We start from the raw sequence: 27,906 nt of genomic DNA, 5'->3' as shown, positions 1-27,906 counted from the left end.
GAAATAAAGCAAGAGTCCGAGTTGGTTAATTTAATTTATACATACATTTTACACACAAAGACCGTGACAGCATTTATACAAATTCTCAGTTCATACATAAATGTAAAAAAAGAGATAGCTGTCCACATTACATCATCTATAATACTGCGTAGACATGGATGTTTGAACTTTAGCACAGGGGAAGTTGAAAAAAAGGGGAAAAAAAAGATACAAAAAATATGTATATCTGTATAAATATAAATTCAAGAGTAACAGAATTGTATCATACATTAAGGAGCATTGAAGACAACAAGAAGCTCCTTGGAGTAAAAATACAAAATGAAAAAGGATACACAAGTAAGTCTCGTGAAGAAATCAGATGGTAGGACATCAAGTCAAAGATTGTCAGTCATCACTCTCTAACTTTAAAAACAGAAAACAAAAACACATCCAGGAAACACCTCACACACTTTGTGGCACTCACACACTCTGCAGAGAGCCGCGGCTCTCGTTATAAAGCTTTTTTTTTTTTTTTTAAAGGAGCAGTCTGTCCTGGTCGATGTGAATTCGACGAGAGGTTTAGAAAAGTGGAAGGACGTCTTTACAGGCGTCTGGACCGGCTGATAGAAAACTGGATGGGGATGACAGAGCAACACCAGCCTACTTTAGCAATCCCAGTTATGATGCCCTCGAGCGAAGCACTTCATCTCTGCTGGATCCAGTGGTGCTGCTCAGTAGAGGACTATTTAAACTGGGCAGCTCGTAGGCGTGTCACTGGCTGTGTTTACATACTGGTTTGAGTCTTTCACTTACTTACTCTCATATCTCACTGTGATTCATTTCACATTTTTGGTATCCATGCAATAAATCTATCAATCTGTGATAGGAAATTTAAAATTTGAATGATCTGCTCCGACCCAATAATACCAGCAGTTTAATCAATTCAAACATGAGTTGTCACATTGTACAGCTGTGAAAACCTTGTTACCGTTTCATAAGATACTGTGTTGCAACAGGAAATAAATTCTGTTACAGTAACAAAATAGTCTCTACGTGACTCAATGGGAAAATCCATCTGGAGGCTCATTCCCTCTATCTCTGACTCATCTACTTCTACTGAAGTTCTTGACTACAATTATATGAAGCTTGTTGCTACATGTAAACACAGTCAGTGTGAATGTGAAACAGAGTGCGCTCTGTCCACTTCCCCAGATCGAGAGTAATGAGATATAAAAGAGGTCTGTGAAAAAGAGGAGATAATAAGAAGGCAGTCTTTAAGATTGTGCTGCTCACTTTAGAACACAAGGCACATTTACAGTAAAAAACAAACTTTCAATAAATTGTCAAGCAAAAAAAAAAACAACAAAAAAAAACAACAAACAAACAAAAAAACTTCTGTAACAAATCTGATCCATACATTATCATCCTGCCAGTTATGCATCAAAGAATAATATAGTTCTGACTTCTTTAGCATTCCCAGTCATTAAGTCTAATTCAGAATACTGTTGGAAGAGTTCGGTGTAAAATCCACCAAACTGTTCAGTTCGACACAGAGAGAGCACTTAAGTGTTTGCTGATTGTCAATAAGCAAGAAGATACTGAATGATCGTGTTGAAGAGCTCCGATACAGAACATGGCACAGGTCTGTCGTAAAAAGAACAGAGTTAAACAACACTCAAACATGTGGTCATTTCGGATAAATAAAAAGAAAAAATGTACCAAACACTAACTCTTTGTTTGCGGTTTTGTAAAATAGAGAAAGCTATTCATTCTTTCTTCAAACTACGTTTCCTGAAGCCGACCTGTCTCGCTCTTCTTCTACATCTATCTCCTGTCTACTCCTCCGTTCTACCTCTTCCTGAACCTTCACAGCTTCCTCCTCCTCCTCCTGCATTCAGGACCAGCCTGGCTGCAGGAGGTGAAGAGTCTGCCGTCGATGTTCTGCAAACACTGATCATCATCATCATCATCATCATCATATCTGTTGCCGCCCCGTCGTCATGTGGCGACGCACGCTCCGACATTCAACTAGAAAAAGCACACAGCTCGTTACTTTCAAAACCCAAGCACACTTGGCAATTAAGCTTCTTTAAGCCATGACGAAAACAGGTACACATGTAATAACAATCATAATAATAATGTAAATAATATTAACCACAATAATAAGCAGCATGTTGTAACTGAAAAGAGAAAAAAAATATATATATAAACCAATATATTTGTACATGGCATGTTTCAGTACTAAACGTTCAAAAGGATATTAAGTGTTTAGAAAACTATATATAATGTATTTTTTTTTTGTATTGCACTTAGTCATACTATCACATGTTTTGGCTGTTGTGAGAACGTGTTGCTTTGTGTTTTTTTTTTCGTGACACGCCTCCGGAAGAGAGAGGAGACTGCTTTAGTTACAATGCAACTGTGGGACTGATCTTTGCAGGATAGCTGTAAAACTGTGCATCTTAGTGAATGTGTGTGTGTGTGTGTGTTTGTGTGTGTTAGAGCATTGATTCTCAGTCAGAAACCGACTTATCTGACCTACTGTGGAGGGGGTTGGGGTGGGGGGGTGTTAGGCCGGTCCGAGGTGGGCTCTGATTTCTATTAACTTTCACAAGGTTTAATCAGGTGGGCTTGTTTGAAATGGCTCAGTGTGTAGAATCAGTAACAGGAAGTATTTTATCAACACAATATTTGTAGCAGCAGCAGCCTCTGAGTGAAGAAGGATCAAAACATTACGCCGAACTTAAGTTGGCACGAAATCAAAAGGAGGCTGCTGTGAGTATAGAAGATATACCAATAAAAAATATCTTGTTTTATTCATTTGATTCTAATTTTGTGAACTTTGACCTGCCGCAAATGCAGAAATTTAAAGTGAATATACAGAAATAAATTTTAAGAACGGAATGCTTAAAGGGACACTGAACAGCTATTTCTAAACCTTTGAGCCAAAAAAACATCAATATATGGACGCTGACATCTACCTGCAGAGACCTGATGCCTTTTTTCGCCCCACGAGCTGTACTGAAGAAGTGTGTGCGTGAGTGTGTGCACGTGCATGCATGTGTGTGTGTGTTTTTTTTTTTTTGTAGCTTATTTTGCAGCAGCTGTGAAAGAGGCGTGTTGCTTATTCAGTCTCCCTCCTGCGCTCAGAGTAAACTTGTTACACTCTTCTTCACGTTGCCGTGTCCAATATTCGAGTGTAAAGCAGCACAGGTCCGACAGGAAGTAGCTCCTGGTGTTTCAGTCGTCTGTAAGACCGAGGGTGGAAGGAATGGGATACAAAGAAACCGCTGGAAGGACCTGAAGCAGTCCTCGGATTAGAAATCTTGTCTGAACTTCCTCTGTGATCCAGACATCCTTATGTTCCCAAGGTTATTGACAATCTCCTTTCAGCCTGTGCAGTTTCTGAGTCTCGCTCTCCTAACCACATACGTTTCACCCTTGATGCAGCCAGTCACATACAGAATGTTGTTTCTTGGTCCCAGGTGAGGGGAGACTCGTATTTGAAGTCATTGTGGACACACAGTAGATTCCACAAGGTGGCGATGTTCATCAGTCCTGCTCCTGCAACTTAACAATCACACTCTGTAACATCATACATGCCGGATATGCGTAAACACACACAGAGACACCTGTGTATCATGCATACCTCTACACACAGACACACACAGAAGAAGAGCAGTGGTAGGTGGGAGGGCCGTGAGATGGGTGACGAGCACGCTCAGGAGGCCTGTCACTCTGCAGCTCTAGACATAGACCGGCTCACATCCCTCCCCCTGCTCTCCCTCCTCCTCATCGTCCTCTTCCTCCTCCTCCTCCTCTTCCTGTTCCTCCTCCTCGTCCGGGCCAGTGCTGCCGGCTCCGACGATGCTCGGCGGCACCTCGCTGACTTCAAGAGGTTTCGGATAGCGGAAGGGGCAGCCGTGGTCGTCGAAGAACCTGCGGAAGGTGAACTCGTAGAAGGCGTGCTCCGGGTGCTTCCCGTGCGGGGAGCAGAGCGCGTCCAAAGCTCGGGTGCTGTCCCCGCTGTCGCTCCACGCCCCGGGGCCGCCCTCCTCCTCCACGGGGTCAAAGTTGGACGTGTCCATCGGGTGGGCGATCTTGGGTCGGTAGGGGGCCGGTTGCTGCCGCAGATTGCTGGAGAAGTCCATCTGGGTGAAGAAGGGGTGGGCCTTGATCTCGCCGGCTCCGTTGGCACCCAGCCGGTCCTCCGCCGAACAGCAGAGGCGGCCGATGATGTCGACGGCCTCGGGGCTCAGTTTGACCTGCGCGGGCACCTGCAGTGTACTCTCCCAGTTTATGACCTGGGGAGTGGAGAGATATCATACATGAGGAAACAGCAGCTAGATGCAAATGTATCATGACATCATCAGGCCAAGTGATTCTTTGAGTCGAAGGCTGTGCTTGTGATTCCAAAACTGTCTGTATGACTAAATACCACTGTGGGTAGGAGGGAAAACACGCACTTTTTTGTGGTTTGGGTGAAAAGTCACATTGAGCTCATTTATTGACGTCATGTCATTGATATTTTGGTAGTTTGTCATCATGCCAGGTTGGAGATTTAAAATCAAAACATTAACAGTTCCTGTAACTTTAGCTTAGCACAGTGTAATGTCTACACAGGCTGAAACAATTACAGTCACTAACTGAATAGGCAACCCGGAGAAAATCAATTATCAACAACTTTGATAACAGATAAATGGTTTAGGTCATTTATCAAGGAAAATGCCAAACGCTCACTGGTTGCAGCTTCACAAACGTGAGCATTTGCTTCTCTCTGTGTTTTATATGATTGTAAATTGAATATCTCTGAGCTCTGGACTGCTGGACAGACAATACAAGACATTTTAAGACGTCACCCTGGGCTCAGGGACATTTTTAGACCAAATGATTTATGACTAATGGACTAATAATGCTTAGTGGAAAATTGTAAAATATATTGACAGACTGAATGAAAATAATTTTTAATTTCAGTCCTAATATATATAATATTTGCCATAATTCAGCCGATGGAAAGATAGAAGAAAGAAGAAGGAAGGATGATATTATGTGTGTATTATATGTTCTATAATTTCTATGTGTTATTTATTTTTGTTCCTCTCTTTGCCCTGCTGAGATAAAACTGACCCGGGTACACCAGGCTGATGTTCATTCATTTATTGGTCAATGGTTTAACTCCAACTCAAAGTGGAAATGTTTTTCTTCTTCACTGACCTTAATCTGAGTCTCGGTGGGAGTGGGGGCCAGGAAGGGTGGCTGTCCCACCAGCATCTCAAACAAGATCACTCCCACGCTCCACCAGTCACACAGCTGGGTGTAACCTGCACACGAGACACAAACGTCACATGAATTGATAAGTGCTCTGACTTCAGAGAAAAAACAAACAGGACAAAACAGTACAAGTATTATTTGTTTCATATTTTCTATTGTGTCAGCTCTGTACTCCTGCATGTTAGATTAGAAATAAAACAATGACTAAGTTAAGCTGCTGACTCTCAGCTTTAAGGGTCCATATCAGATAAACAGCAGAACTTTCAGCTCTTTTTATACAACATTTTTGAACAGTGCATTATGACATTGTGTTCAACCCAAATACTAGAAAATTAAAGCTCAACCTCAGCACTTAAACCTCACAGTCATTGTTTCATTTCACATTTTCTGGGCTGGGTACAGAGTCAACGCAACAGGAAATAAGTCACTGTCCAAACAATTAGAGACTGCAGGATGTCTGAGTATTCTAGAGAATAACAATATTCATATTTTATGCATGTTTTTGGTTTCAGTTACATTTCTTATGAAAGGTATCTTTGAATATTAGTGATACAAAACATTCTAATGTTGCAGGATAAAAGTGTACTGAACTACATTTCAAATAAAATAGCACATATTTGGCACAAAGACACATGAGAAAACATAGGATTTTCTGCCCAGTTAAACAAATAACTACAGTACGTACACACAGTGTCTGAAATGATCAAGCACAGACAAAGAGAAATTGTCAAACCTTTGGTTGATAAATCAGCACCCACCTTTGCGCAGCAGCACCTCGGGTGCGATGTAGTTGGGTGTTCCCACCAGAGAGTGAGCCAGGCAGCGCTGGTGCTGCCGGTTGGCACGCTGCTCTAGTGTCATCAGCCGGTCACCGCAGCGACAGTTAGACACATCATCCCAGAAGTCACTGGGCTCCATGCTGTCCTGTCTGACGTGACTCCCTGGAGACAGAAGGAGAGGAACAATGTTGTTAAACTACACAGGAAACACACCAGCTGGCTGCAAACATTTGTATGAAAAAACACATGTTCAATTCATTGTGGCTAAACATTATTATGTACTGGTTTTCTGTTTTTTTCTTTAATTAGTTAATAATAAGTTTCCCAAAATACAATTTCACTACAGTTAATCAACAGATATAAGTGAAACATATGTGTATGCATAGATATATACATACATACACATATACATAGCTTAACAAAAACAGCCCAACATCAACAGTATAATAATTCATCAGAAAGTCTCACCTTTCTGGTAATACTTGGAGTTGTGTGTCCAGCGGAAACCTGTGCACAGGCCGAAGTCAGTCAGCTTGATGTGTCCGTCCAGGTCGATGAGGATGTTGTCAGGCTTGATGTCACGGTGGATAAAGCCCATCTTGTGGACGCTCTCGATGGCCAGTGTCAGCTCTGCCACGTAGAAACGTGCCAGAGGTTCGGGGAAGACGCCCATTCGGATGAGAAGGCTCATCATGTCTCCTCCGGGGATGTAGTCCATGACAAAGTAGAGGCTGTCGCGGTCCTGGAAGGAGTAGTAGAGACGCACCACCCACTCGTTGTCTGCCTCCGCCAGGATGTCACGCTCTGCTTTCACGTGGGCCACCTGCACCAAAGAAAGTCCTCATTTAAACTGGTTATTCTAACAACACGTCATCATCAAAGCAATAAAAGCAATAATACCAACAATTGTACAAAAATGATATTCTGTGCAAACTCACAGGCTCTGATTCAAGTTTTCTTCAAATCAGTAGTGTCTATATACAATAATCACCTGGTTGCGGTTGAGGACATCTTTCTTGCGCAGTGTTTTCATGGCATAAAGAGCACCAGTGTCCACCTTACGTGTCAAGCACACCTCACCAAAGGCACCTATGCCTAGCGTCTTGATTTTGACAAACATGGATTTGTCCATTTTGGCACGGCGTAGCCTGTTGTAGTTTGATTCTTTCTGGTTCAGCATCTTCCTCATCTGTTCCTGCTCTGCTTCCGACAGACCCGCCTACACAGGAAGGAAAGGGGTTGAAGAGGGGAGAGACGATGAGGAGAATAAACAAGTTTATGAATACACAAAGCTTGAGAGGCGGTTTTGGTAAAAACGTGAATACAAGTACATTTTTTTCATTTAATGAAAGTTAAGTGGCATGAGCTGAAGCTAGCGCTCTGACCTTATTGTCAAATTTTACTCAGTCTGTTACCTAACTGTCTGGGACTGGCTGTGGTATTTTTTTCTCCTCTCAAAATGCCTTTCAAATTACTTTCAAGTAGGTCAAAAGGGCAGAGGCCAAAGTCATGATTCAGAACAAGCTCATGCAAACACAAGTGTGAACTCACTGACTTCTCATTCCAAGACAAAGGTCTTGTTGTCTAAAACAAACCCCTGAGGGAGAATTCTCTGGAAGATAACCTCTTGACCATCACTGCTCTGTGCAACTCAGAGATACACAGAGGCACAAGAACTGTACCAGAGGTTTTAGCAGCAGTTTTAGCTCACTTAATACAACATACTTACAGATTACTCTCGACCATTTTCAAAGCATGCCGTTTCCTGATTGATTTCCAACCTAAAGGCAGCCGTTGGTTTTATTTACTTTCATTGGGCTACGAAAACGATGACTTCCAGAGACTTAAAGCCTGCTTGAGACAATTAAACCTTCACAGGGCACACCTTGCTGCTAGCATTTATTTGTCAAAAATGTCCTCTGTTGATAGTGCGTGTTGGAACACTGATGGTTGTGTGCTCTGCTGAGAATCAACATAAACATAACTGGTTCTATTAAAATACGAAGCTGCTGCTGCTTGTAAAATAATCACTGCCTATATAGTCTAATGGCTGTTTTTTCATTATGATGGATTTAAGCAAGTTTCAAGTCGTTTCATGTTTTATTGAAATGTATAAAACTGATGTCTGACATAAAAATCACTCTGAAAACATATGGTATCTTTTATAAAATGATCTGCAATAATGTAACATATACACAATTTGTAGTCAATGGGATAAAACACCTTGTGTGCTCCTTTAATTCCTACTTACTGACGCTTTCCGGAGAAGCAAAAAGTTTAAATATCATAAAATCTCCACAGAGAAGTGACCTTAGAAAGCATCAAACCATTAGGTTCAATGGTGTCTGCTTATTATTCAGATGATTCAGCAGCTGACTTGAATTTGTATCATAGAGCAGGTTAAGTACAGCAGGGAGTGCAGTGAAGTGTTGTCTTACCTTGGACATCTCTTGTTCCAGCTGAAGCCTGCGGTTCAGTTTCTGCTGGTAGGTCTTCATTACATTCTCTATGTGCTGCTCCATGTAGAACTTGAAAGCGAAAGGTGAGTAGGTCTTGATGCGTGACTCCCTCTTCTCCTCGTCGCGTCCATTCTTCCTCACTGGAACGGGCGACGTCTGGATCTGCTTCTTGTCTTTCACCGTTTTCTCTCCTTTCCCCATCTTGGTTTTTTCTTTAACCTGCTGGCTCTCTTCGGCCTTTCCGCTGCCTCCACTGCCGCTGTGTGTGCTTCTGGCAGCAGAGGTGCTGAGGTCCTGACCTCCGCACATGGCTCCAGCTCCTTCCAGGGCCCCTGTATCGCCAGCTGCGCCAGACATAAACAGATTTTTGGGGTAGGGTGGCGGCGGACAGCGTGGCTCCTGAGCAGGCTCAAGGGAGTAGGTCTCCTCTGGCATGTAAGCCAGAGGCTCCGCTGTGTCCGGGGCCTGGGCGGTCATCCAGCCGGGGTGGCATGGGCCCACAGCTGTCTTGGGCTCTGGCCTCATCACACGGATACTCTTGACCGGCTGTTGAATGGGCGGGGACGTCACAGCTGTGATGGTGTTTGGAGGGCCCAATGAGGGATCCTGTTTCCCAGCCGCAGGGGGTGCTGCCATCGTAGGCCGAACGCCGTTGGGCCCAGCAGATCGGCTGTTGAAGGAGTTGGTTCTGCTGGGGACACGCACCTCACCCCTGAATGGGCCCTGGGGTTGGGGTTGCCTGGCTGGCGGAGCTCCTTCAGGGCCTGGAGGCCCTGCCCAGTGGTGGTCATACAGGTCCAGGTTGAGGCTAGCCCTGGATGGCGTCATCAAGCCCTGGGGAAGATCAGAGAAGTCTGGGCCCATGTTTCCCACCGCACCTGGGGAACGGGATATCATGTGGACCTGGTGGGAGGTGGGGCTGGCCTGGCGTGGGTGGGAGTGAGGGGGCAGGTAGAGGTTGGCAGGATATCCTCCCCCTCCTGGCCCGTTCTGGCCCATGGGCCCTTTACCCTGCATGTTGACATAGTTGTCTGGGGGTGCCATGGGTGGCGGTGCCATCTTGTTCTGGAAGGAGGCGGTTCTCTTGACTCCATAGCCTGTAGGCTCCATCATGTGAGGCCTGGTATGGCCATAGTCATAATGGGGGCCTGGCACAGGGCCCCCTGGTGGCTGTGGCTGGAGCTGCAGCGGCTGGCCAGGGACGTTGTAGCTAATCATGGGCCCATGCTGCTCCATAGTGCCAGGATAGCCCTTCTGCTGGGCCCCTGGAGGGTACATGGTGTTAGCTGGGTTGCTCTGGGTGGCCATCACCGGTGGATAGTTGCCCATACTGGGAGGTCGACCCATTGGGTTTCCCATGGCAGGGCCCTGTGCTGCTCCAGATGGGGGCATCATGTAGTTCATAACAGGGGGAGCACTCATGTAGGATCTTGGCATCTCACCCTCTGGGCCATAGCCAGCCCCTTCATATAGTGGGGCCCCCATTTGGTGGTACGGGGGCATGGCACCTGCCTCACCTGAAGCCTCCATCGCAGGCCGGTGGTCCATTGTGTTTGGCATGCCAGCTTTTCCTGAAAGCACAACAGGTAAGACTACTTCATATACTAAGGAAATACTGTAGTAATTTCATGTAACTTTCTGTTAGAAAAGGATCTAGTTCAATTAGCACATACAGTACGGATGTAATACATGGGTTGTATGAGAAATGAGGAGCATATACAGTAAATTAATATTTTTAATTTTTTATGAGAGGATGCCATATAGCAATTATATCTTATGTGCTAAATTCAGGGGTGCTGATGTCAGGGCTACTTTTAGGTCAGTTACCCCTAATAAAGACAAGGGTTTGCAGTCATGCCGGGGAGTCATAAGTACCATCTCTTTCACCAAAAAGCCAAGTCAATTTACTAGTAGGTTGCAGTCATGTACCTGGTGAAGTCTGTTTGATGACACGGACGATGAGCTCATTGCGAGGGTCAAGGTAACCCATTTTACTGATGTACTCTAAGGCTGCCTCGATGTTCCTGCTTCCTGTTTGCTTCAGTGCACGAACAGCCATCTCCTGTAGTGCAAAAACACAAAAACACAATCAAAAAAGGGAAACTTTGACACATTTTTCTTGAAAACTTCCTTTTTTTATTCATCAAAAGCCAAGGTTCTCAAATATTTCATGTTGTCAAAACATGAGAAGGCCTAAAAGAACGTGTAGAATGGCAGAAATTTTGAGTAAAAAGCGGAAAATGCTGATCAAAGAATAAGTGAACAACATTATGTATTACGAATCTGACCAGACATTCAGCTTTGGATACTCTGCACACACACACACAAATTACTGCGGGTAGCAGCAATGAATCATACACAAACACAGGCCCATGCATGCCTGTAACACACATAAACACACATCAGGTTGATCCATACACCCAAAACACACACCAGACACACACACACAAAAAAAATTGTCCCAGGGGGTGCTCAAACACCTGCATCCTCTCTACTTGGGGTCACATATCAGTGACTTCCTGTGCCTCTCACAACAACAACACATAAAAACCATGCCAGGTCAGATACCAGAAGTGAGTCATATGACTATTGAAAATGGTTACAATAATCAGTAGATTGGGAATAATTGTAATGTAGGTCACTGGAAAAACTGTTAAAAGTGGGGAAAAAAGATGAGCAAAGTGATCCTGAGTCAGCATTCAAAGAAAACTGAGTCAAGGCAATTGCCATACAGCCACATGATAATTCGTAATGGGTGCAATTATTTCATGTGAATGATTCAGTAATTAGAGCTTCATAGCAGGGTGTGGTCCTGCGTGTACTTCAGTGGCACTGACAGACGAGCTTCACAGGAGCCGACCGGTAAACGCTCCCTTTAACATACTGGTGATACTGCAGGTTTCAGCATTTACCACTAAACTATATTTTTAATCTTTTGGTTTTGTTCATTTCAGTCTGATTAACAGTCAACACAGACTCTAACTTTGCTTTAGATTGATCATCTACCACGGTCATAATCTGTCACACACTAATGTTGTCACATTTTGTTAATGACATTCAAAGCAAAGACTGATCACTTGCATTCACGAGCTACAGTATGTTGTCAGAGAATCCAATGAAGAAGACAAACGATAATCACACGTGGACATTGAGAAAAGTTTCATAGGAATTTGGAAGCAGACTGAATCAAAAAGATTCCTGTTCAGCAGCCAACTCTCAATTCTTGGATATGGGAGTTTCCTGTCATCACTAAAGCAACACCCAAATATTTAATGTCTGGCTGATTTAGTTTGCAAAATGAATTAAAAAAAAAAAAAAAAAAAGACAAACACAAAAATACCACAACTAATGCAGCCGTACAGCTTCTAGTGAAGATCTATGAATTAAGTTGATTCCATTTTCATTCATGTAAAGTGGCATTTTTATTTGCTTGTTTGCCCTTTGGCTCGTCTCCCTCTTCAATCACACCCGCAGGTGGGGCATGTGGAGCTCATCCCAGGCCCGGAGAGTCCAGTTCCAACAGGTGGGTCACTGGAAAAGTCCAGAGGTATGTAGGTCACCTATGTGAAAAATGCTGGTTAACCGCTTTGGTATTTTCTATCATCAGCTGCTGTGCAATTTACAATTGAGACACGGCAGCAAAAAAATGGAGGAAGAAGGAAACATGCAGAGCATTCCTTTCCAGTTTACGGCTGTTTCTTAAACAATGCCTATCATTCCTTTTGGCTTAATGTAAGGCAGGAGATCTTAAAAGCTTTTCAGCTCAGGATTCAAATGAGGAACTAGTTTAAACACCTTCAGATGCCTTCACACGTACATCATTTGCAGCTAGAGGGCGGTGACCTCTTTATTTATAGTTGTTGGGATTTAAATCAAGATAATAAAAAAAAAAAAGCCAAACTGACAGTTTCATGGACTTAAGTCAAAATAAACCGTCTGTTAGCAGAACAATTACTACAGCTCAGAATGCTGCAGAGGTCTAATAGGAAATCATAGTAGAATGGCACAAGTACTAACCTGTAACAACATGTTTCATCACTTTATCCTCATGTCTTCCCATCAGGCAAGGTTGATGGGTTTTATGTAATAAAGATTTACGAGAATCCCTCCTAGTATTACCTTGAATTCAACTCATTAGTGTACTTCATGAGAGGAATGTCCTGAACATTATGTGCAGTAGATGTTTAAGTTGATTCGACACCGTCTGCATATTAAAATTCCTTTAGGTGGTGTGGTGTTGGGTGGGGGGTGGAGGTGGGGTGGGGGGGAGGCATTAAGATGATCAGCTGCCTCTAACTACCCTGACTTCCTGTTTTCTTCACAATAGCAAACATGTAAACAAACAGGACAGCGGAGTGGAAGAGAAACACAACAGTAAAAATCTGTCTTTCCTTCACCGGCTGAGCGACCCACACCTACATGAGGAAATCCCCTCGAATGGCATATGACCTCACTGCAAAGACATTTCAACTCGAGACTTCACCCCCACCGCTCACACGCCCCTGCTGGCCGCAAGCAGTAACAGCAGCCACAAATGAAAGTTCTTCTGGGTTTTTTTTTTTTTGCAGATGGTATTTTGGTGGAAGTCATGATTCAGACACTCAAACCTACATATGCACATATTTATCAGCTCCAGTCATGAGAATGTGCTTGAGTTTTACATTCCAGGTGTTTATCCCGTAGTGTGACTGAACGTTCGGCACCATAATCAGATATTTGTGGTCTTTTATGCTACATTGTCATTTATGGAGTATTGAAATGCTCTCGTCTGCGCTTCCGAAAAAACCTCATTAAACACCTGCAGCTCATTCAGACTGCTGCTCCCAGAGTTCTAACAAGAACCAGGAAAACTGAGCACATCACTCAAGTCAGGTCAATTCTATTTTTATATATCAATATCACAAATTTACCTCAGGGGGGGGGGGCTTTACAATCTGTCCATCCTCTATCCTTAGATCCTCAATTCCAATAAGGAAAAACTTCCCCCCTTTAACTGGGAAACAAACCTCAGGAAGAGCAACATGGGAGTCATCCTCTTCCTGCGCAGACAGACTTGCAATAGATGTTGTGTGTACTCCTGTTCTTCAATCTTTACTACAGCCTCGAGATAATTTTAGAATAGATTTTTAAGTGCTGCTGCTAGCTTATAAATCACTCAACAGCCTCGGGCCAAAATACATGTCTGATATGCTTGAAGAATATAAAGCCAGTAGGTCCTTTAGATCTTTAGAAAGCAGTCAGCTGGAAGCGCCTCCGGTCAGAACCAAACAAGCTGCTTTTAGCTACCGTGCTGTCTTAAATACGTCCCCTTTAGATGCTTTAAAATGAAAAACTCTCCTGTTGTCTGCTGCCTTTGATGGAACTGATGCCATTTTCTTCTTCGTTTTGCTTCAGATGATGGTTCTTATCGATAGGAATCGTCCTAATTTAGCAGGCGATTACGATTCTTTGTAATACAAGTTGTGTCAAAATAAGAGCGAATCATAGTACACGAGGACATTAAAGGTTTTCTGCTGTAATATAATGCAAAGGAGTATAATGTCATCTAACAGAAGCATGAAAGATATGTCTGAGCAGTAAAAGAGAGAAGTTTTATTCCTGCGCGGCCATTTTGTGCCCCTTCAGACAGGCCGCCTTTATTTGACGGGAGGAAACTATAAATGGTTCATAAGTAGGACCGTGCAGCAACTGTGGGCACAGTCACCTCTCAAAGCCAGGAAATGCCAGGACCACACACTTTCTATGTTTTCTATAGAGTGTGTGTGTGTGTGTGTGTGTGTGTGTGTGTGTGTGTCCATCACAGTGCTTCTATATAGGTGTAAATCATCATAGTGAATACAACCCCCTCATCTGCGCGTTCATACACACACATACACAACTCCATGTCCCAAAGCACAAGACTGACCATCAACACACACACACACAGCACTGTTTATACTCTGTTTCCTGTGTGTGTGTGTGTGTGTGTGTGTGTGTGTGTGTGTGTGTGTGTGTTGCATTCCTGCGTAGCCAGCGCCGCCCAGTAATGTCACATTATGTCCTCCTCTCACTCACTATTTCTACCTCGTTTGCTTCCCTCCGTCTTCTCATCTATGTCTCTCTTTCTTTTAAGTTCAGGTTTGCTTTAACGGCATGATGATAATTAAGTACAGTATTGCCAATTTGTATATTGGTTAATATGTGTAAGTGTCATAATGCGGAATTCTTTTTTTTTTTTAAGTCTCTTTCAGCATTTCTGTCTTTACAGTACTGAGCTGACAGGAAATGCGGAGAGACAGAGAGAGAGAGAGAGAGAGAGAGATGGGTGATGACACACTGAGATCACATGATCAGTGTTTTAAACTGAACAGGTCACCAACACTCCTGCAGAATTCATTGAAGAGAAAATAACTACATATTGATGCTATAATGATAAAAAAAAACATGAAGAAACAAGAGTTGGAGTGTGTTTAACTATCAGATCAGTCAATCAGAATGTGTTACATAACCATGCTGCTCTTTTCATTGTGTTCTTGAATGTGCAAATAGTCTCAACAGAATTAAAAATTCTGATTGACAATGTTGAGAAACATAAAGGAGAAAAGTTTCCTGCCTTTAATAATAAACTTGAAGCTAAAATATTTGGATTAAAAACTACAAATATCTAAGATGTCATATAAGAGTTATATTGAACCATTAAAACAGTCATACTATCTGTCTGATTTTTATTGTTTGTCTCTTTAAATTGTGTGTGTGTGTGTGTTGGGTGGAGGCGGGCCTGGTGACCTTGCTGTCATGGCGACAGATGTTCCTTGCTCACATTCCACAGTCCAGGAAGCAGGAATTCAAGCTATTTGCAATCTGGATAGTCTCTCTCCCATCTCTCTCTCTCTGTGTCTCTCTCTCTCTCTCTCTCTCAGTCGAAAATATCCAGGCCACATTTGCACCCTTGTCATAATGGTTGCGGGCCGCAAGCCGCCGAGTTATCCCAAACACATAATCACCAGCCTACAAACTGTACTCACAAACTGACAGTGACAAAACGAGTGCAAACACAAGCAGAGTAACTCACACAGACGTGCGCTCAGCTCTTTTTGCATGAGGAGAACGTTATTTTCATGAAGTTTTATGCTGCCAGCGTAGTGTTTTTTTATATTAGTTGTCTCTTTGACCCAATTCTGAAACACATTCCAGTGTGGGACCCTGCAAATCAAAGCCAGATGGATGGACATGCTGGGAAGGACATCCATGCATCATCCGCACACAGAGGGCCATAAAACCAGCAACATTTCTCCCTCCTCTTCCTCCTCCGTGGCTGTAACTTGCTAAATACCGGATTCTACCGACAAAACATGACAAAGCTTAAGCGAGGTTACGCCTCGCTTGCAAATTATGACAGCGTGAGCCGAGGGAAGCCTCGTCTTTAACCCTAACGTACAAACCATGATCACACACACACACACACACACACACACACTAAAAGTGCTTCCAAGTCACGTCCTGCTGGCCTCATCATTGCATAAACACCGCCGCGTTCGCTCGCTCACACGCTGGAGGCTTTCATATTCTTTGCGTGCACCGGATTCCTGCCCGGCCGCAATTTGTCCTGTACATACAGTGGAAGGCCTGTGGGGATGGCCGAGAAATTCAGGGAAGGAAAACGTTTAACGCACCCTCCTTCCCTTCACTTCCTTTCCTTCCCTGTCATCTCGATGCGTGGCATGCCACCCCCGCCCTCCTCCCTCCCTCCCCCGGTCCCCCTCCCTCCCTCCCTCCCTCCCTCCCTCGCTCCCCCTCCAAAACATTTCCTCCCTTAAAAAAAAAAGAAGTGATTATGTAACGAGCCACAGCGCTCCGCAATTTGCAGCTGGAGAGGACCAGAGAGAAGGAGAGGAGGAGGAGGAGGAAGACGAGGCTAGCTGATAAGAAGAAGAAGAAGAAGAAAAAAAAATAGGTTCTTTGTTGTTTGAGGGCAGGTTGAAATATCAGGACCTTTGGGAATAACATCTAACTAAATTTCCTTCTTAAAGCAGGCTGTTGTGTAATTTAAGATCACTTTAAATACAAAAATACCACCCAAACATTTTAAACAATGTGAAGAAAGAAAACAAAGCATTTAATTTCTTGTTACATAACTACTACTACTATCACCTCTTGGCCACATAAACATATTAGTAAAAGTAAAATCCTTTGAGCATAAAGACATTAAATCCTCTCATACGTACTGATGAAGTTACATTTTGTTGTTTTTAACAATATTAATAAACTATGTTCTGGCTTCCACATGGAGGCTTTTATTTTGGTCGTATGTTTTGAACATGAAATCATTTCAGTGAAAACTTTTCCTGAAGCTAAATCAAGTATTAGATTCATTAAAACTCCCGTTATTATTATTATGTTACTAATATAATGAACACAAATCAATCAAAGCCATTATAATAAAACGTGCATACCTATCAAGAATGACACACACACACAGACACACACACACACACAGACAGACACACAGACACACACAGGGACAGGGAGGGACAAACAGGGACAGGGACTGAGCAGCAGAGTCTGACAGACGGACCAGACACGGAGGAGGAGGAGGAGGAGAGGCGACATTCTGGGTGGCGACACGACTGCAGCAGAAGGAACTGGTCCACCCAGCTGCCATTGAATGTTCGCTTCCTGTTTGTACTGACTGAGCCAGCATTGGTTTGGTCCATTCACAATGGTGGCAGCAATGGAGGTCAACTAGCCGGCGCTGTAGCCACGGAAATGGCTTCCATTGTAGCCTACGAGCCTTTCTTTCACTATCGTCTACAGATATTTGCACCAGGAGGAGGATAGTGTACAAAATTAGCTTTTTGGCTCTCCTGCCATGGACTAAAAAAAATAGGTAGGGTTCCGTTTCAATCACATGACTGTGGTGAATTCATAGTGAAAGCTTTCCAACTCTGCCAATAACACACACACACAATAACGCTCACTCACACACCAGCAGCAAGCTACCGTGCAAGATGCTGGCCGTGCAGTCAGAGCACTTTGGAGTTTTGTGTTTTGTCCACTTTAGAAATGTGGAACGTGTGGGGATCGAACCATGTTATGTTGATCCTCATATTGTCTCTTTGGTGTTCCCAACACTAATCCAAACAATAGAGCAGCTGTTTGGACACTACTGCTTCAACACACAGCCAATCAGAGGTCAGTTTCTAGATCAGATTTAGAAATATAACTATCAAACTCTGAAGAGTGCTGGAGACTCAGGAAGCTGAAACCTGCCTGCTGATGTCTCACTGGGCAGAATCACTGAATCAGTCCCACTAGAAGCTGCATGTAAGAGGAAGAAAACAAGACACAAAGCAAAGAGCTCAGCTATCAGCAAACACCCGACAAACAGCGGGTCTGTCGTCGTGATAAGTTGAAATCAATTTGGCTCGGCTCCACAGTCTCTCCCTGAAGGGGTGCCGCTGTAGCGGGGAGGATTTCTTCATAGCGCTGTGCATGGGCTCGAGCGGAGCATTCTTCACATGCCGAGCTCCATCACAGGGCCCGTCCTCTAGTCCTTTAACCACTGCTGTACCAAATCGAAAAACTGGATGGCTGCCCCTCAAACCTTAACTGAAGGATTTCCCTCAATGCCTTTCAACAGCTCTAAAAGAGAATAATACTGAAAAGAAGATACTCTGACTGAGCCTGTATGTTGTTTTCTGCTTTATTTATTGACTTATTTTTTTCTATTGCTCTAGAGACTAAATCATTAAGCAGTTACTCAAAAAAAAAAGAAAGTAACAATAAGTGTGCATTCAGAGTGACACTTTTTTTTCCCTATTTCCAGTGACTCTTGTACTAGAATAAACCTCCATGTGGTGTCCAGGCATTTACTAAACCTACAAACTGGACTTCCTGATTCATATTTCATCTTCTAACAGGACATTGTAACCTGTTACTGCTATTGTCAGATTAGATGCACCTTAGTTTTAGTCCTGATGTGAATACAAGACAAGGTGCAGCTTGATGAGTCTCCCTCATCCTCATCCAGAGCTTAGTAACAGGTGCAATATAATACGGTTGCGGTTTGATGTCGAGGTCAACTCTCCCTCGACTCAAGGGAAGTGAAGTGACCCCTGATTAACAGCATACACATGACTGTTACTCAGGGATTTGTGAGGCTGAAGGTTGAGTGTGAAACAGACCCGGCTCTTCCCATTCAAACGCTCGTCTTCCCTTTTCCTCTGGAGATGTTCGACGGTGCCCTCGCATTCCTCTAGCGGGACAGAGGGAGTAAACGCCAAACAGCCCGGTTGGGAAATCCATCTAATATTTCAACATTTCCACGCTCAGGCACTGTTACGTAACCATGGCATTGTACACTTGGCAGGGAAGGCTTATATTGTGTTGCATTTGTGTGGCACTCTTGACCGCTTTCATTTGAGAATTCCTGACTAAAGGGGGCAGAGCGGCTTCTCACATCTGAGTGAAGTGGCTTTTAACTGCGACGGAGCAAACGGTGTCAGGGGTATCACAATATATCACTATACAAAAATGTGACAATAGTATTGTGGAGATGAGAAATGGATCAAAATAGTGAAGCGATATAATCAGTTATGACTCACACACAAATGGTCCTACTTTATGTTTCTAGAGGACACAATGGATCTTGTAACCGTAAAACAAACGTCCCGCTCCAGAAATCTAAAAAGTTGAAACTGGGTTTTGAGGTCAACTGAGGTGTCTGGAGAATACTGAACCTTATTCAGACATTTGCTCTTTATTTTTATCTGGACATCCATTCACAATTGTTTTCTTTAATTTATTCTTCAGTATAGATTCATGGAGATAAAGATTTGTTTGTGAAAAACCAGCCTGACTTTTTCATTTAGGAAACATTTTTTTTTTTTTACAATTTTGTCAGTTTTTAGTTTAATTTATTGTTCACTGAGAAAGTGTTTCTAGATAAAATAACCAGATTGGAATCTTTTAGTGGCTGATCCAGTGAAACAAATATCTGAAAAATGAAGGTAGATCATCACAGCTGAGAAAACAAATCTGTTACCACAGTCCTGCTCACTAGATAGAGATAATAACGGGATAGTTGTGTTTGCACCAACACTCATACTCCCAGGATACAAGCCAACATATGCACACACATGCATGTAACAAACACTCTCTCTCTCTCTCTCTGTGTCCCACCTGATCACAGCCGGCATTGACCAGCTCCTGCAGCATCTGCCGGTTGACCTCGCCGGCGCCGGCAGGGTGTCCCGACCCCGAAGACGGGCCTGACTCGTTGGCAAAGGGCATGAGCGACTTGCGGATCTCCCGTAAGGCATTCTGGTAGTTGTTGAACTTCTGTGGGGGTCGGAGCTGCTGCTGCCGGCTGGCCGTGTCTTTCCCGCCCTTGCAGTCGGCCCCTCTGCTGCCCTCGTTGCGGGAGCTGCCTCCGTGCAGAGCCTGGCTCACCAGCTTGGCCGGCTGCTTCAGGCCCTCCTTGATCTCCTGAAGCCTCTGCCGTGTGTTGCCCACATACGGGGCAGCTGGGAAAGTCTTGGGCCTCATGGCCTCAGTGCCCAGGGCAGGCACCTACTCAAAAAGGGAAACACACACACGCGCGCGCTCTCACACGCACAGACTGGCGCTCAGTCCCCTCTAAAAAAGATCCCTCCCAAGCTGGCTGACCTAAATAGATAAAGTCTCCAGCAGCAGATTGGAGGGACAGATTTGGGAATCCTCCTCTGTGTCCCTTATTTGTTTGTGTCTCTCTTTGTGTTTCTGATTCCTGCTGATGCTGGTGGGGTGGATGAAGGTGAAGCGGGGTACTACAGGCATTCCATGGTGTGGCTTTCAAGGCTCAGGTTCCAGCTTATTCCAGGAAATGCAGCCGGTCACGAGGGTACCGCGAAGCCAAACCATGATGCTGCCAATCTGTGCCTGTGGAGGAGGGGATGGAATTAGAGCATGGAGACTGTGGTCATACATAGTGTCAATGTTTTGTTTTTCTTTTTTTTTTTCTAAAATTAAAGCAGGCACTGGCCAATTTACATTCAGAATAACAAGTGTTGCTTTTAGCTACAAACGACAAAAATGTAGAAGTAGTAATGACAAAAAAACCCAAACTTTTTCCCTTATTTGAATGAGAAAGTGTGCTCAAACTTTTGACTGCTGCTTCCTTCTATATATATGTTGATGCCTATCAATGCATTGCAGAAAAGGTATTTATTAACACTAACAACATGCATACCAGACTTAAACTTTTAAGAAACATCACAATTAGTTGAGATGTTGAACTGATGCTCACTATCTTTAAATTTTCTGGGATACAGCAGAGTTTGCAAAAACTAAAAGGCACTGAAAAGAAATAACATTTCCCCAGATGTTTATGACATGATCAGCTGTTACCTTATATTCACAAAAAGGTCGACACCAGCCTGATATCAGAATGACCCTCATGTGTCAAAAAGAAAAATCTAAGCAAAATGGGAGCAGTTTGAGACATGTATAACCTGGAAGTCAGATTGTGTACCAGGAATGCACAGGCAGTACTGTTGCATACCTAATTCATAATTCAGGAATGTTAGGGGCCATAAAACACCACCTGCCCCCCCCCCACCACCAACTCCCTCCCCTGCGGTTGCACAAGTCAGCCCCTGTCACTGCATACTTGTGCTACGTGGTCATCGGTAAACACCCCTGTGAGAGCACAGAGCTCCAGCGTGGGGTCAGAACAAGAACAAGTCAGCGGCCCTCCCCGCTGCCCGTGATGCTCTCCTGCGATCAAACATTTCACACCGTTTGACAGTCTTATCTTAGAGGAACATACTCCACATTCTGCCACAACAGTATTACTCCTCCAGGTCATTTGGGATGACGTGTGGAGTAGATGCACGTGTTGCTGTCAGATGCGTCATGCGAGGACCAACGATAAACACTGACATCAGGGGTGACATTAGGAGATGCCTGTTGTTTGGAAGGTTTTTGATTCGTTATGATGACCGGGAGCAAATGAGGTAGAGGATGATGCACGCAAAATTTTATAATAAACACCTACAGTGTGTCTGATATCACTCCCTCGTTCACTACTCCCTAGAACACACACTTAATAGTTTACTCAATAACGTGCAGTAAATTGAGATTTCTTGTGACTTAACATCATTTTACGTCATTATTGACAGGTGTGGTGTCACATGACTATAATGCAACAGGTAGACTAGTATACTTTGATGTGAGATACAGAACTGTGCAAAGGTTTTAGGCTCTTCAGATGTTTAGATTCTTCTCCATAATGCAGCAACATCAGGGAGGCGTCTGATCAGTCTGCAGCATGACAACGACTCCAAACATCCAGCCAGAGTCGTAAAGAATTATTATCATCACAGAGAAGAACAAGGAGTCGTGCAACAGATGATTTGGCTCCACAGAGTCCTGATCTCAACATCATGGAGTCAGTCTGGGATTAACATGAAGAGACACAAGCAGTTCAGACGCCGAAATCCACAGAAGAACTGTGACAACTTCTCCAAGATGCAGAACAACCGACCTGCCAAGTACCTGAAAAACTGTGTAGGTGTAACGAGGAGAACTGCTGCTGTTTTAAAGACAAAGCTGCTCACACCAATATTGATTTACTTTAGGTTTCTGCTGTTTACTCAACTTTGTATGAAGTTAACTGATAAATAAAAGTATTGATGACATTATTTTGGAACAAATCCTCCCTTTAGTTTTAGTGTCTAAAACTTGTGCACAGTACTGTATATTCACTGTTTTCACTTTCCCTAAAACATATACACTACTAAAGTATTTATACAGACTATGAGACATTCTCATCATAACCCGGATTATTACATAATGAATTTACAAACAGAATATCAATAAATTCAGATACAATTCATTAATTAATTAGGAGCTGCTGGCTTATGTGCTTTATGAGCGTTAACTTTACAAACTGTGTTCACAATATTCATACACAAATACAGACTTTTAATTAATCAGCACATACCTGTCAAACAGTTTAAGGAAACAGAGACTGACATTCTCTCATCATCACTACACTACTGTGCTGGTAACTGAGCACCCTTGTTATTGTTATTTTGACAGTACATCACATTATTGAGATTATGAATGTTAATGTCTTGAATGTCAGAACCTGGTAGCATCTCCCACATGATTAACAGAGAGGAAATATTTCACTTTTTTACTATTTATTGATTTAGTTTTTGCTGCACTCTTCCACTTAAGTCAAGTCTCACTTTACTAACCAAGCAAGACCTCTTGACATACGACCCTGAAACTGACGGCAGGTCGGTTTCCTGTCCAACCGAGCAGCTCACAAGCTTCAAATATCCTCCTCAGCTAGAGAAGATTCCCGTTTGGCTGGCGGGTGGTGTCTGCTCTCCAGATGCCAATCTGGTTTGTTATTTACCAACATCGGAACACTTCCAGACACAATCACATGCTGGCAGGTTTTGACTTGGTTGTGGTCGAAAAACTTGTCTGCTATTCAAACAATTTTGCTAAGCAATCAAACTGTGATTGTTCTGGGTGCGTTTCAAAGAATCTGATTGGCAGGTAGATCAGTAAAAGAAATTCACAAGCCGCTAATGATCTGATTATGTGACTGACTATTATCCAGAAACATATGAAAGTAATGGATGAGTCAAAGGCCGGTCTGTTATTTTCTCTATCACACCACCTTTTGCGCTCATATGGCAACATACCACAAGCATAAACCATTTTCTAAAGTTTGTATTGAGTCAGTTTAACCAATGACTACGCCCGTTTCAATGAAGTGTAAACAAATAGCTACTATAGCAACTATACTGGGAAGGTTCATCTCAGTCATCCACCGAGCGTTGACTGGAAGCATGTCTGAGGTGTCCTGGTAGACTATTTTAGCAGACACCTGCTGGAACCATCAGAACTAGTATTTCCTGTGGTCCAGAGTAGAGAATGAAGAGGAGTTATAATCTGAAAAACCTTCAAAGAGAACTACAACTTCCCAAAATGCATTGTGGTGAGAAACATTCAATCACTGAGGTTACTGATGATGATGCTTCTTCTCTGGGTATGGAGCCACCTATCACACCAAATCTCAGAAATAAAGTTAAAATAAGAAAAAGATGTCCGTTATATCAGCTGATAGTGTTGCTATGTCAACCAATCGATATATACTCACACTTTGCAACTCTAAAATGTTCATTCATGGCTCCGTAGAGAATAGCTACTTTATAAATAATATAGTTAAAGTCAATTACCTGCAGCGCTGTGTGTTACAGGACGCACAGTTTACTGTTCGTCTCACCGCTGCCAGTCAAAAGATATTCAATATTATCATTTATAAAATTTCAGTGGAATAGCATGGTGATGATATAACCACATTGTGTTATTGTTTCACCATTTTTGCTTGGGAACCATCAGTTTTATACAAACAGATGATTCCAAGAAAACTTTGATTAAAAACTGACTAAATGAGTCATTCAAGTTTTGGTTTGCCACATGAGAAAATGTTTGTGTAACGCCTCACATAAAAAAACCAAACAAAATGTCCTTATTTAGTTTAATATAATGCAATATATATATATATATGTATCAAAAATGTTCTTATTAATATCTTGATACTGATCTCAACCACATCACCCACAGCTACTTTCCAGTAGATGCTGAGCATGACCGGGATCATGGCATTCACACCAGACTGGCCAAACATAAGAAGCCCTTGAACTCCACCCCCACCCAACCACCCACCCCCCCCGCCCACCTCCTCCCTGTCTGTCTCCATCCCTTTGGGCCATTTCTAAGAAGGACACAGCCCTCACTGTTTGTACAGATAAAACTTTGCATGGACAAAAACATGTTTGTTGTTCTTTTTTTTTTTTTTTTTTTTTCCATATTGGTGGGTGGCAGGGTAGGGCGGGACGAAGGGTGTCAAGCTGCATAAATGTTGCCCCATCTCTGGGATCTCTTGCCTCCATTCCTGTGATGCTTCAGGCGCCACGTCCGACCAATGAGCATTCCATTCCACAAGTAACTACAAGTAAACTCATACCGCCGTTGAATCATGGGACAGTCTATGCTGACCAAAATAACCCCCCCCCCAAAAAAAGTGTATGACATGTTCTCTGTCTGGGAATAGGAATTAAGAGTGTGTTTGGACGGGGGGGGGGACTTCAACAATTACCGTAATAAAAAGTGAAAGAACACCGCTCTGCTGCAAACCACAACCACAACCTCTAACCTTCATCAGTACATACCTCAGCATAATCTCTGCTGTGACCTGACCCCAAATCTTAACCTCTGACCCCGAATTGGCCAACATTCAAGAAAATCCCACTTTCACACAAACATGTGCTGCAAATATATCCATCCTATAGTGTCATTTAGTCTTCTACCTTTTATCTTTTTCAATTAAATCAATAATAATAAATGTGGAAGTGGGCTAAGAATCCACTTAACCCCGTACTACTCCAATTATGTTTCCAATTAAGAGAAATCACTTCTCTTATACGTTTATTTGCACTGAAATATTAACCTTGACCGTTTTTTTCTTTAGTTTACAGGAAAACATTGAAGCCAATGTGAGGCTCTGCAGTTCTTCTGATGGCCACTAGATGAAAGAAAACAGCAAGCACACTTGAGTGAAAGGGAAAAACCTCTCTTTTGAAATACAGACAACTTCTGTTCCACATAATGCTTGACACTCCTCAGCTAGATTATTTTCCTCCTAGAGTGTACTTGCTGAATAAGTACACCAGAAGGAAGTTGTAGTAAGTACATGTGTAGAAGGAATTTGTTTTGGTGCAGGTGTCAGAACAGCTATTGATGGACAGGTCTCTCAGCCTATGACGCTCTGATGTGTTGGCTGCTGATTGCTTCATCTATGCCTTTCTTTTTTGGCACCAGCGGGACCAGCTATCTCCGTTTCGTCCCTTCGAAAAAAAATCTGTTTTGAGACTTGCTCGGCACCGATATCTGGTGGAATGAGCCGTTCGCAGATTAAATCTGAACCTTCATACGCCGCTGTCACGCTCAATCTGAGCTGCCCAGATAATTTCAACCCCGTTGGATAAATATGACAGAATGTGTAAGCTAATGTCACTCCTGTGTTTGTGGAAATTACAGGAAGAGGAGAGAGGAAAAGAGAGGACTAGCTGCTTTAGCCTACTGGAGTGACAGACAGCTGAAATGAGGGAAACGCTAGTGGCCAGGACTGTGTCTTCCAAGAAATGTCATGTGTGTACAAAGAGAAGAGTTGAGGGGAAGTCACAGCATTGAGTGTGTGAGAGTGAAAGAGAAATATGAGCTCGTCAGTGAAAAAGAGAGCTAAAGTGGTATGTGACTCCCATGGGAAAGATCATTTACATATTTTTCAGTCTGTGATGCACTGGTGTTTTTTTTCTCCTCTGTAGTGTGAGTACATTTGGATTTCTCCGGTGTATAAACTGACATTTCTCACTATGTGTGTTTTCATTTCAAAAAAACTTGTAGAAACTCTGTAATCACAGCTGCGGTTAACAGGAACAAGAAAGTCCAAAAACAGCATTAAAGACCTGTAGGTCTTTAAGGGACACTACACCCACATACTTCTGCACTCCATGGTGTTCACAGATCTCCAGAAACAGACACACATGCAAATTTAAACCAGGCCTTGGCACAGCACAAGCACCAGAGCCGGAGTTTACATCCAGTGGCCACAGTGGCTGCTTCATCCTAAATAACCCTTCACTATTTTGCCACCCAGGATGTTGTTTTACTTCCAGAGTGGGACCTGGTTACCTGCTTCTGTAACAATAAAGCGCACAACAAAGCTTAAATGGACACAGCCAACATCTGTTTGTAGTCCAGTGGTGATTTCCCACATCCCTGTGGTTCTTCCCTGACAGATGCCTCCGCACTGCCTGACAGAATTCAATCCAGCTGTGGCCCGATACCTGACGACACACTGTTGCACCACCATAGCCTAAGCATAATAGACCTAATTGTTGCAAAAATGTGACCCCCCGCCTCAGGAAACAGACTGGCAGGAACATAAAGTGTCTAAATAAAACTTGGGTGTTATGAATGGGTTTGCATAACTCGGGCCTGCTGCTCTGCATTGTGAGGAGGGAGTCCCTACTGCCAGGTGACTTCTTTACTAATCAAACACCTGAACTGATAAAACCCAACAACTGCTGGCAGTTTAATGTAGTAAAAGCATGTGTCAGACAGAAAGAGAGAGAGAGAGAGGGAGAGAGAGAGAGAGAGTGTGTGTGTGTGTGTGTGTGTGTAGAGTAGTAGTGGCACACCTGAATGAAACACATGGTTGCATCAGAGCCAAACTATGCAGGCCTTAAGCCTTACAATAGAGTGAAAATTGCAAATTCTAAACAAATGATCTGCATACATCCTGGACAGTTTTTTCCAGATATTTCCCTTTTTTTTTTTAACCCCAACAGACTGATGCTATTTCCACCTTTTGTTTTGAGGAAAAACAAAAAATGATCCAATAATTCTCAGGTTAATTGTGAGACCTTTATGTCTCTCTACAGTGTGTTTTCACCATATAGCACAACTGTATATTTATTACAGAGTAGTGCATGCAGTCTTTCTCTACAAATGCTACTAAAACATTGAAATGAGCACAGGATGTTCTGAAACACATCATATTAGCAGCAGAACTAGAGCTGGATAGCTTCTGGGTCCCCTTTATTATAACTCAGTGGCCCCCCAACATGGAGTTAGGGCTCCTTAAAGGTCCCTGAGGGGGGTCCCCAGCAAAAACATCTCAGCATAACTGCAATTACTTGAAATTAGCACCAGGGGATAAAGTATGTAAAAAAGGAGTATTTTGATTTTAAGTTTAACTCCTCGTTTGTGGCAAATCTTAAACCCCTTTACAAAAACGCGACTGTGTAGTTTCCAGTCTCTGCCTGGGGCCCCCGGGCATGAAAAAGTTTGGAAACCCCTGTTTTAACGTCCTGTGGCCTTCTCAATGCATCCCAGGTTGGGGGGCTTACAGCAGCAACAGCACAACGTTTCTATGCAAGAAGAATTGACTCTGTAGAGGTTTAAAACATTTAACTTTTAACACACACCCGTAACGGAACTTTCCCCTCAGCAACAAGTCGTGGAAATAAGTTACACCACCACTCCCCTCCCCAAAAAAGTAACTCTCAACTTACCATGTGAGAGAAGTAGCAAGAATAACTCAGACTGGAGAGTAAATCCCGTCAAACGCCAACTTTTAAAATCCGGTTTTCACGTAGTTGAGCGCGTTGGTAGAGCTGAGGAGCTCAGTGAAGACGGAGGAACGGGGTAAATATGATGAAATGAGCCTCCATTTTCTCCCCAGCCTCCAGGCAGGATCAGAAATGCAGCACAAAGTTGGACACTCGCTGCATTGTTAACATTCCTCAGGTCACGTGACGGACCGACGCACGTCAGCACTGACCCAAAGATCGTCTATTATAAACATGATT

The 27,906-nt window shown here is 43.2% G+C and overlaps 1 protein-coding gene across 1 annotated transcript; it reads right to left on the bottom strand.

The window, feature by feature from the left end:
• Positions 1-15: 15 nt before the first annotated feature.
• lats2 (large tumor suppressor kinase 2) lies at positions 16-27,840 on the bottom strand. The gene is made up of 9 exons (XM_067604336.1): positions 27,610-27,840; positions 19,649-20,386; positions 10,418-10,550; positions 8,468-10,059; positions 7,021-7,248; positions 6,498-6,852; positions 6,009-6,191; positions 5,194-5,300; positions 16-4,283 (listed from the first exon to the last, which is right to left on the bottom strand). The coding sequence occupies exons 2-9, from the start codon at positions 20,012-20,014 to the stop codon at positions 3,726-3,728; spliced, it is 3,522 nt and encodes a 1,173-aa protein (XP_067460437.1). The 5' UTR covers positions 20,015-20,386; positions 27,610-27,840; the 3' UTR covers positions 16-3,725.
• Between the last annotated feature and the right edge of the window lie 66 nt (positions 27,841-27,906).

Source organism: Thunnus thynnus, chromosome 11 (assembly GCF_963924715.1).
Source record: "Thunnus thynnus chromosome 11, fThuThy2.1, whole genome shotgun sequence".
Lineage (NCBI taxonomy): Eukaryota > Metazoa > Chordata > Actinopteri > Scombriformes > Scombridae > Thunnus > Thunnus thynnus.
This window is presented reverse-complemented; position numbering and strand designations above follow the sequence as displayed.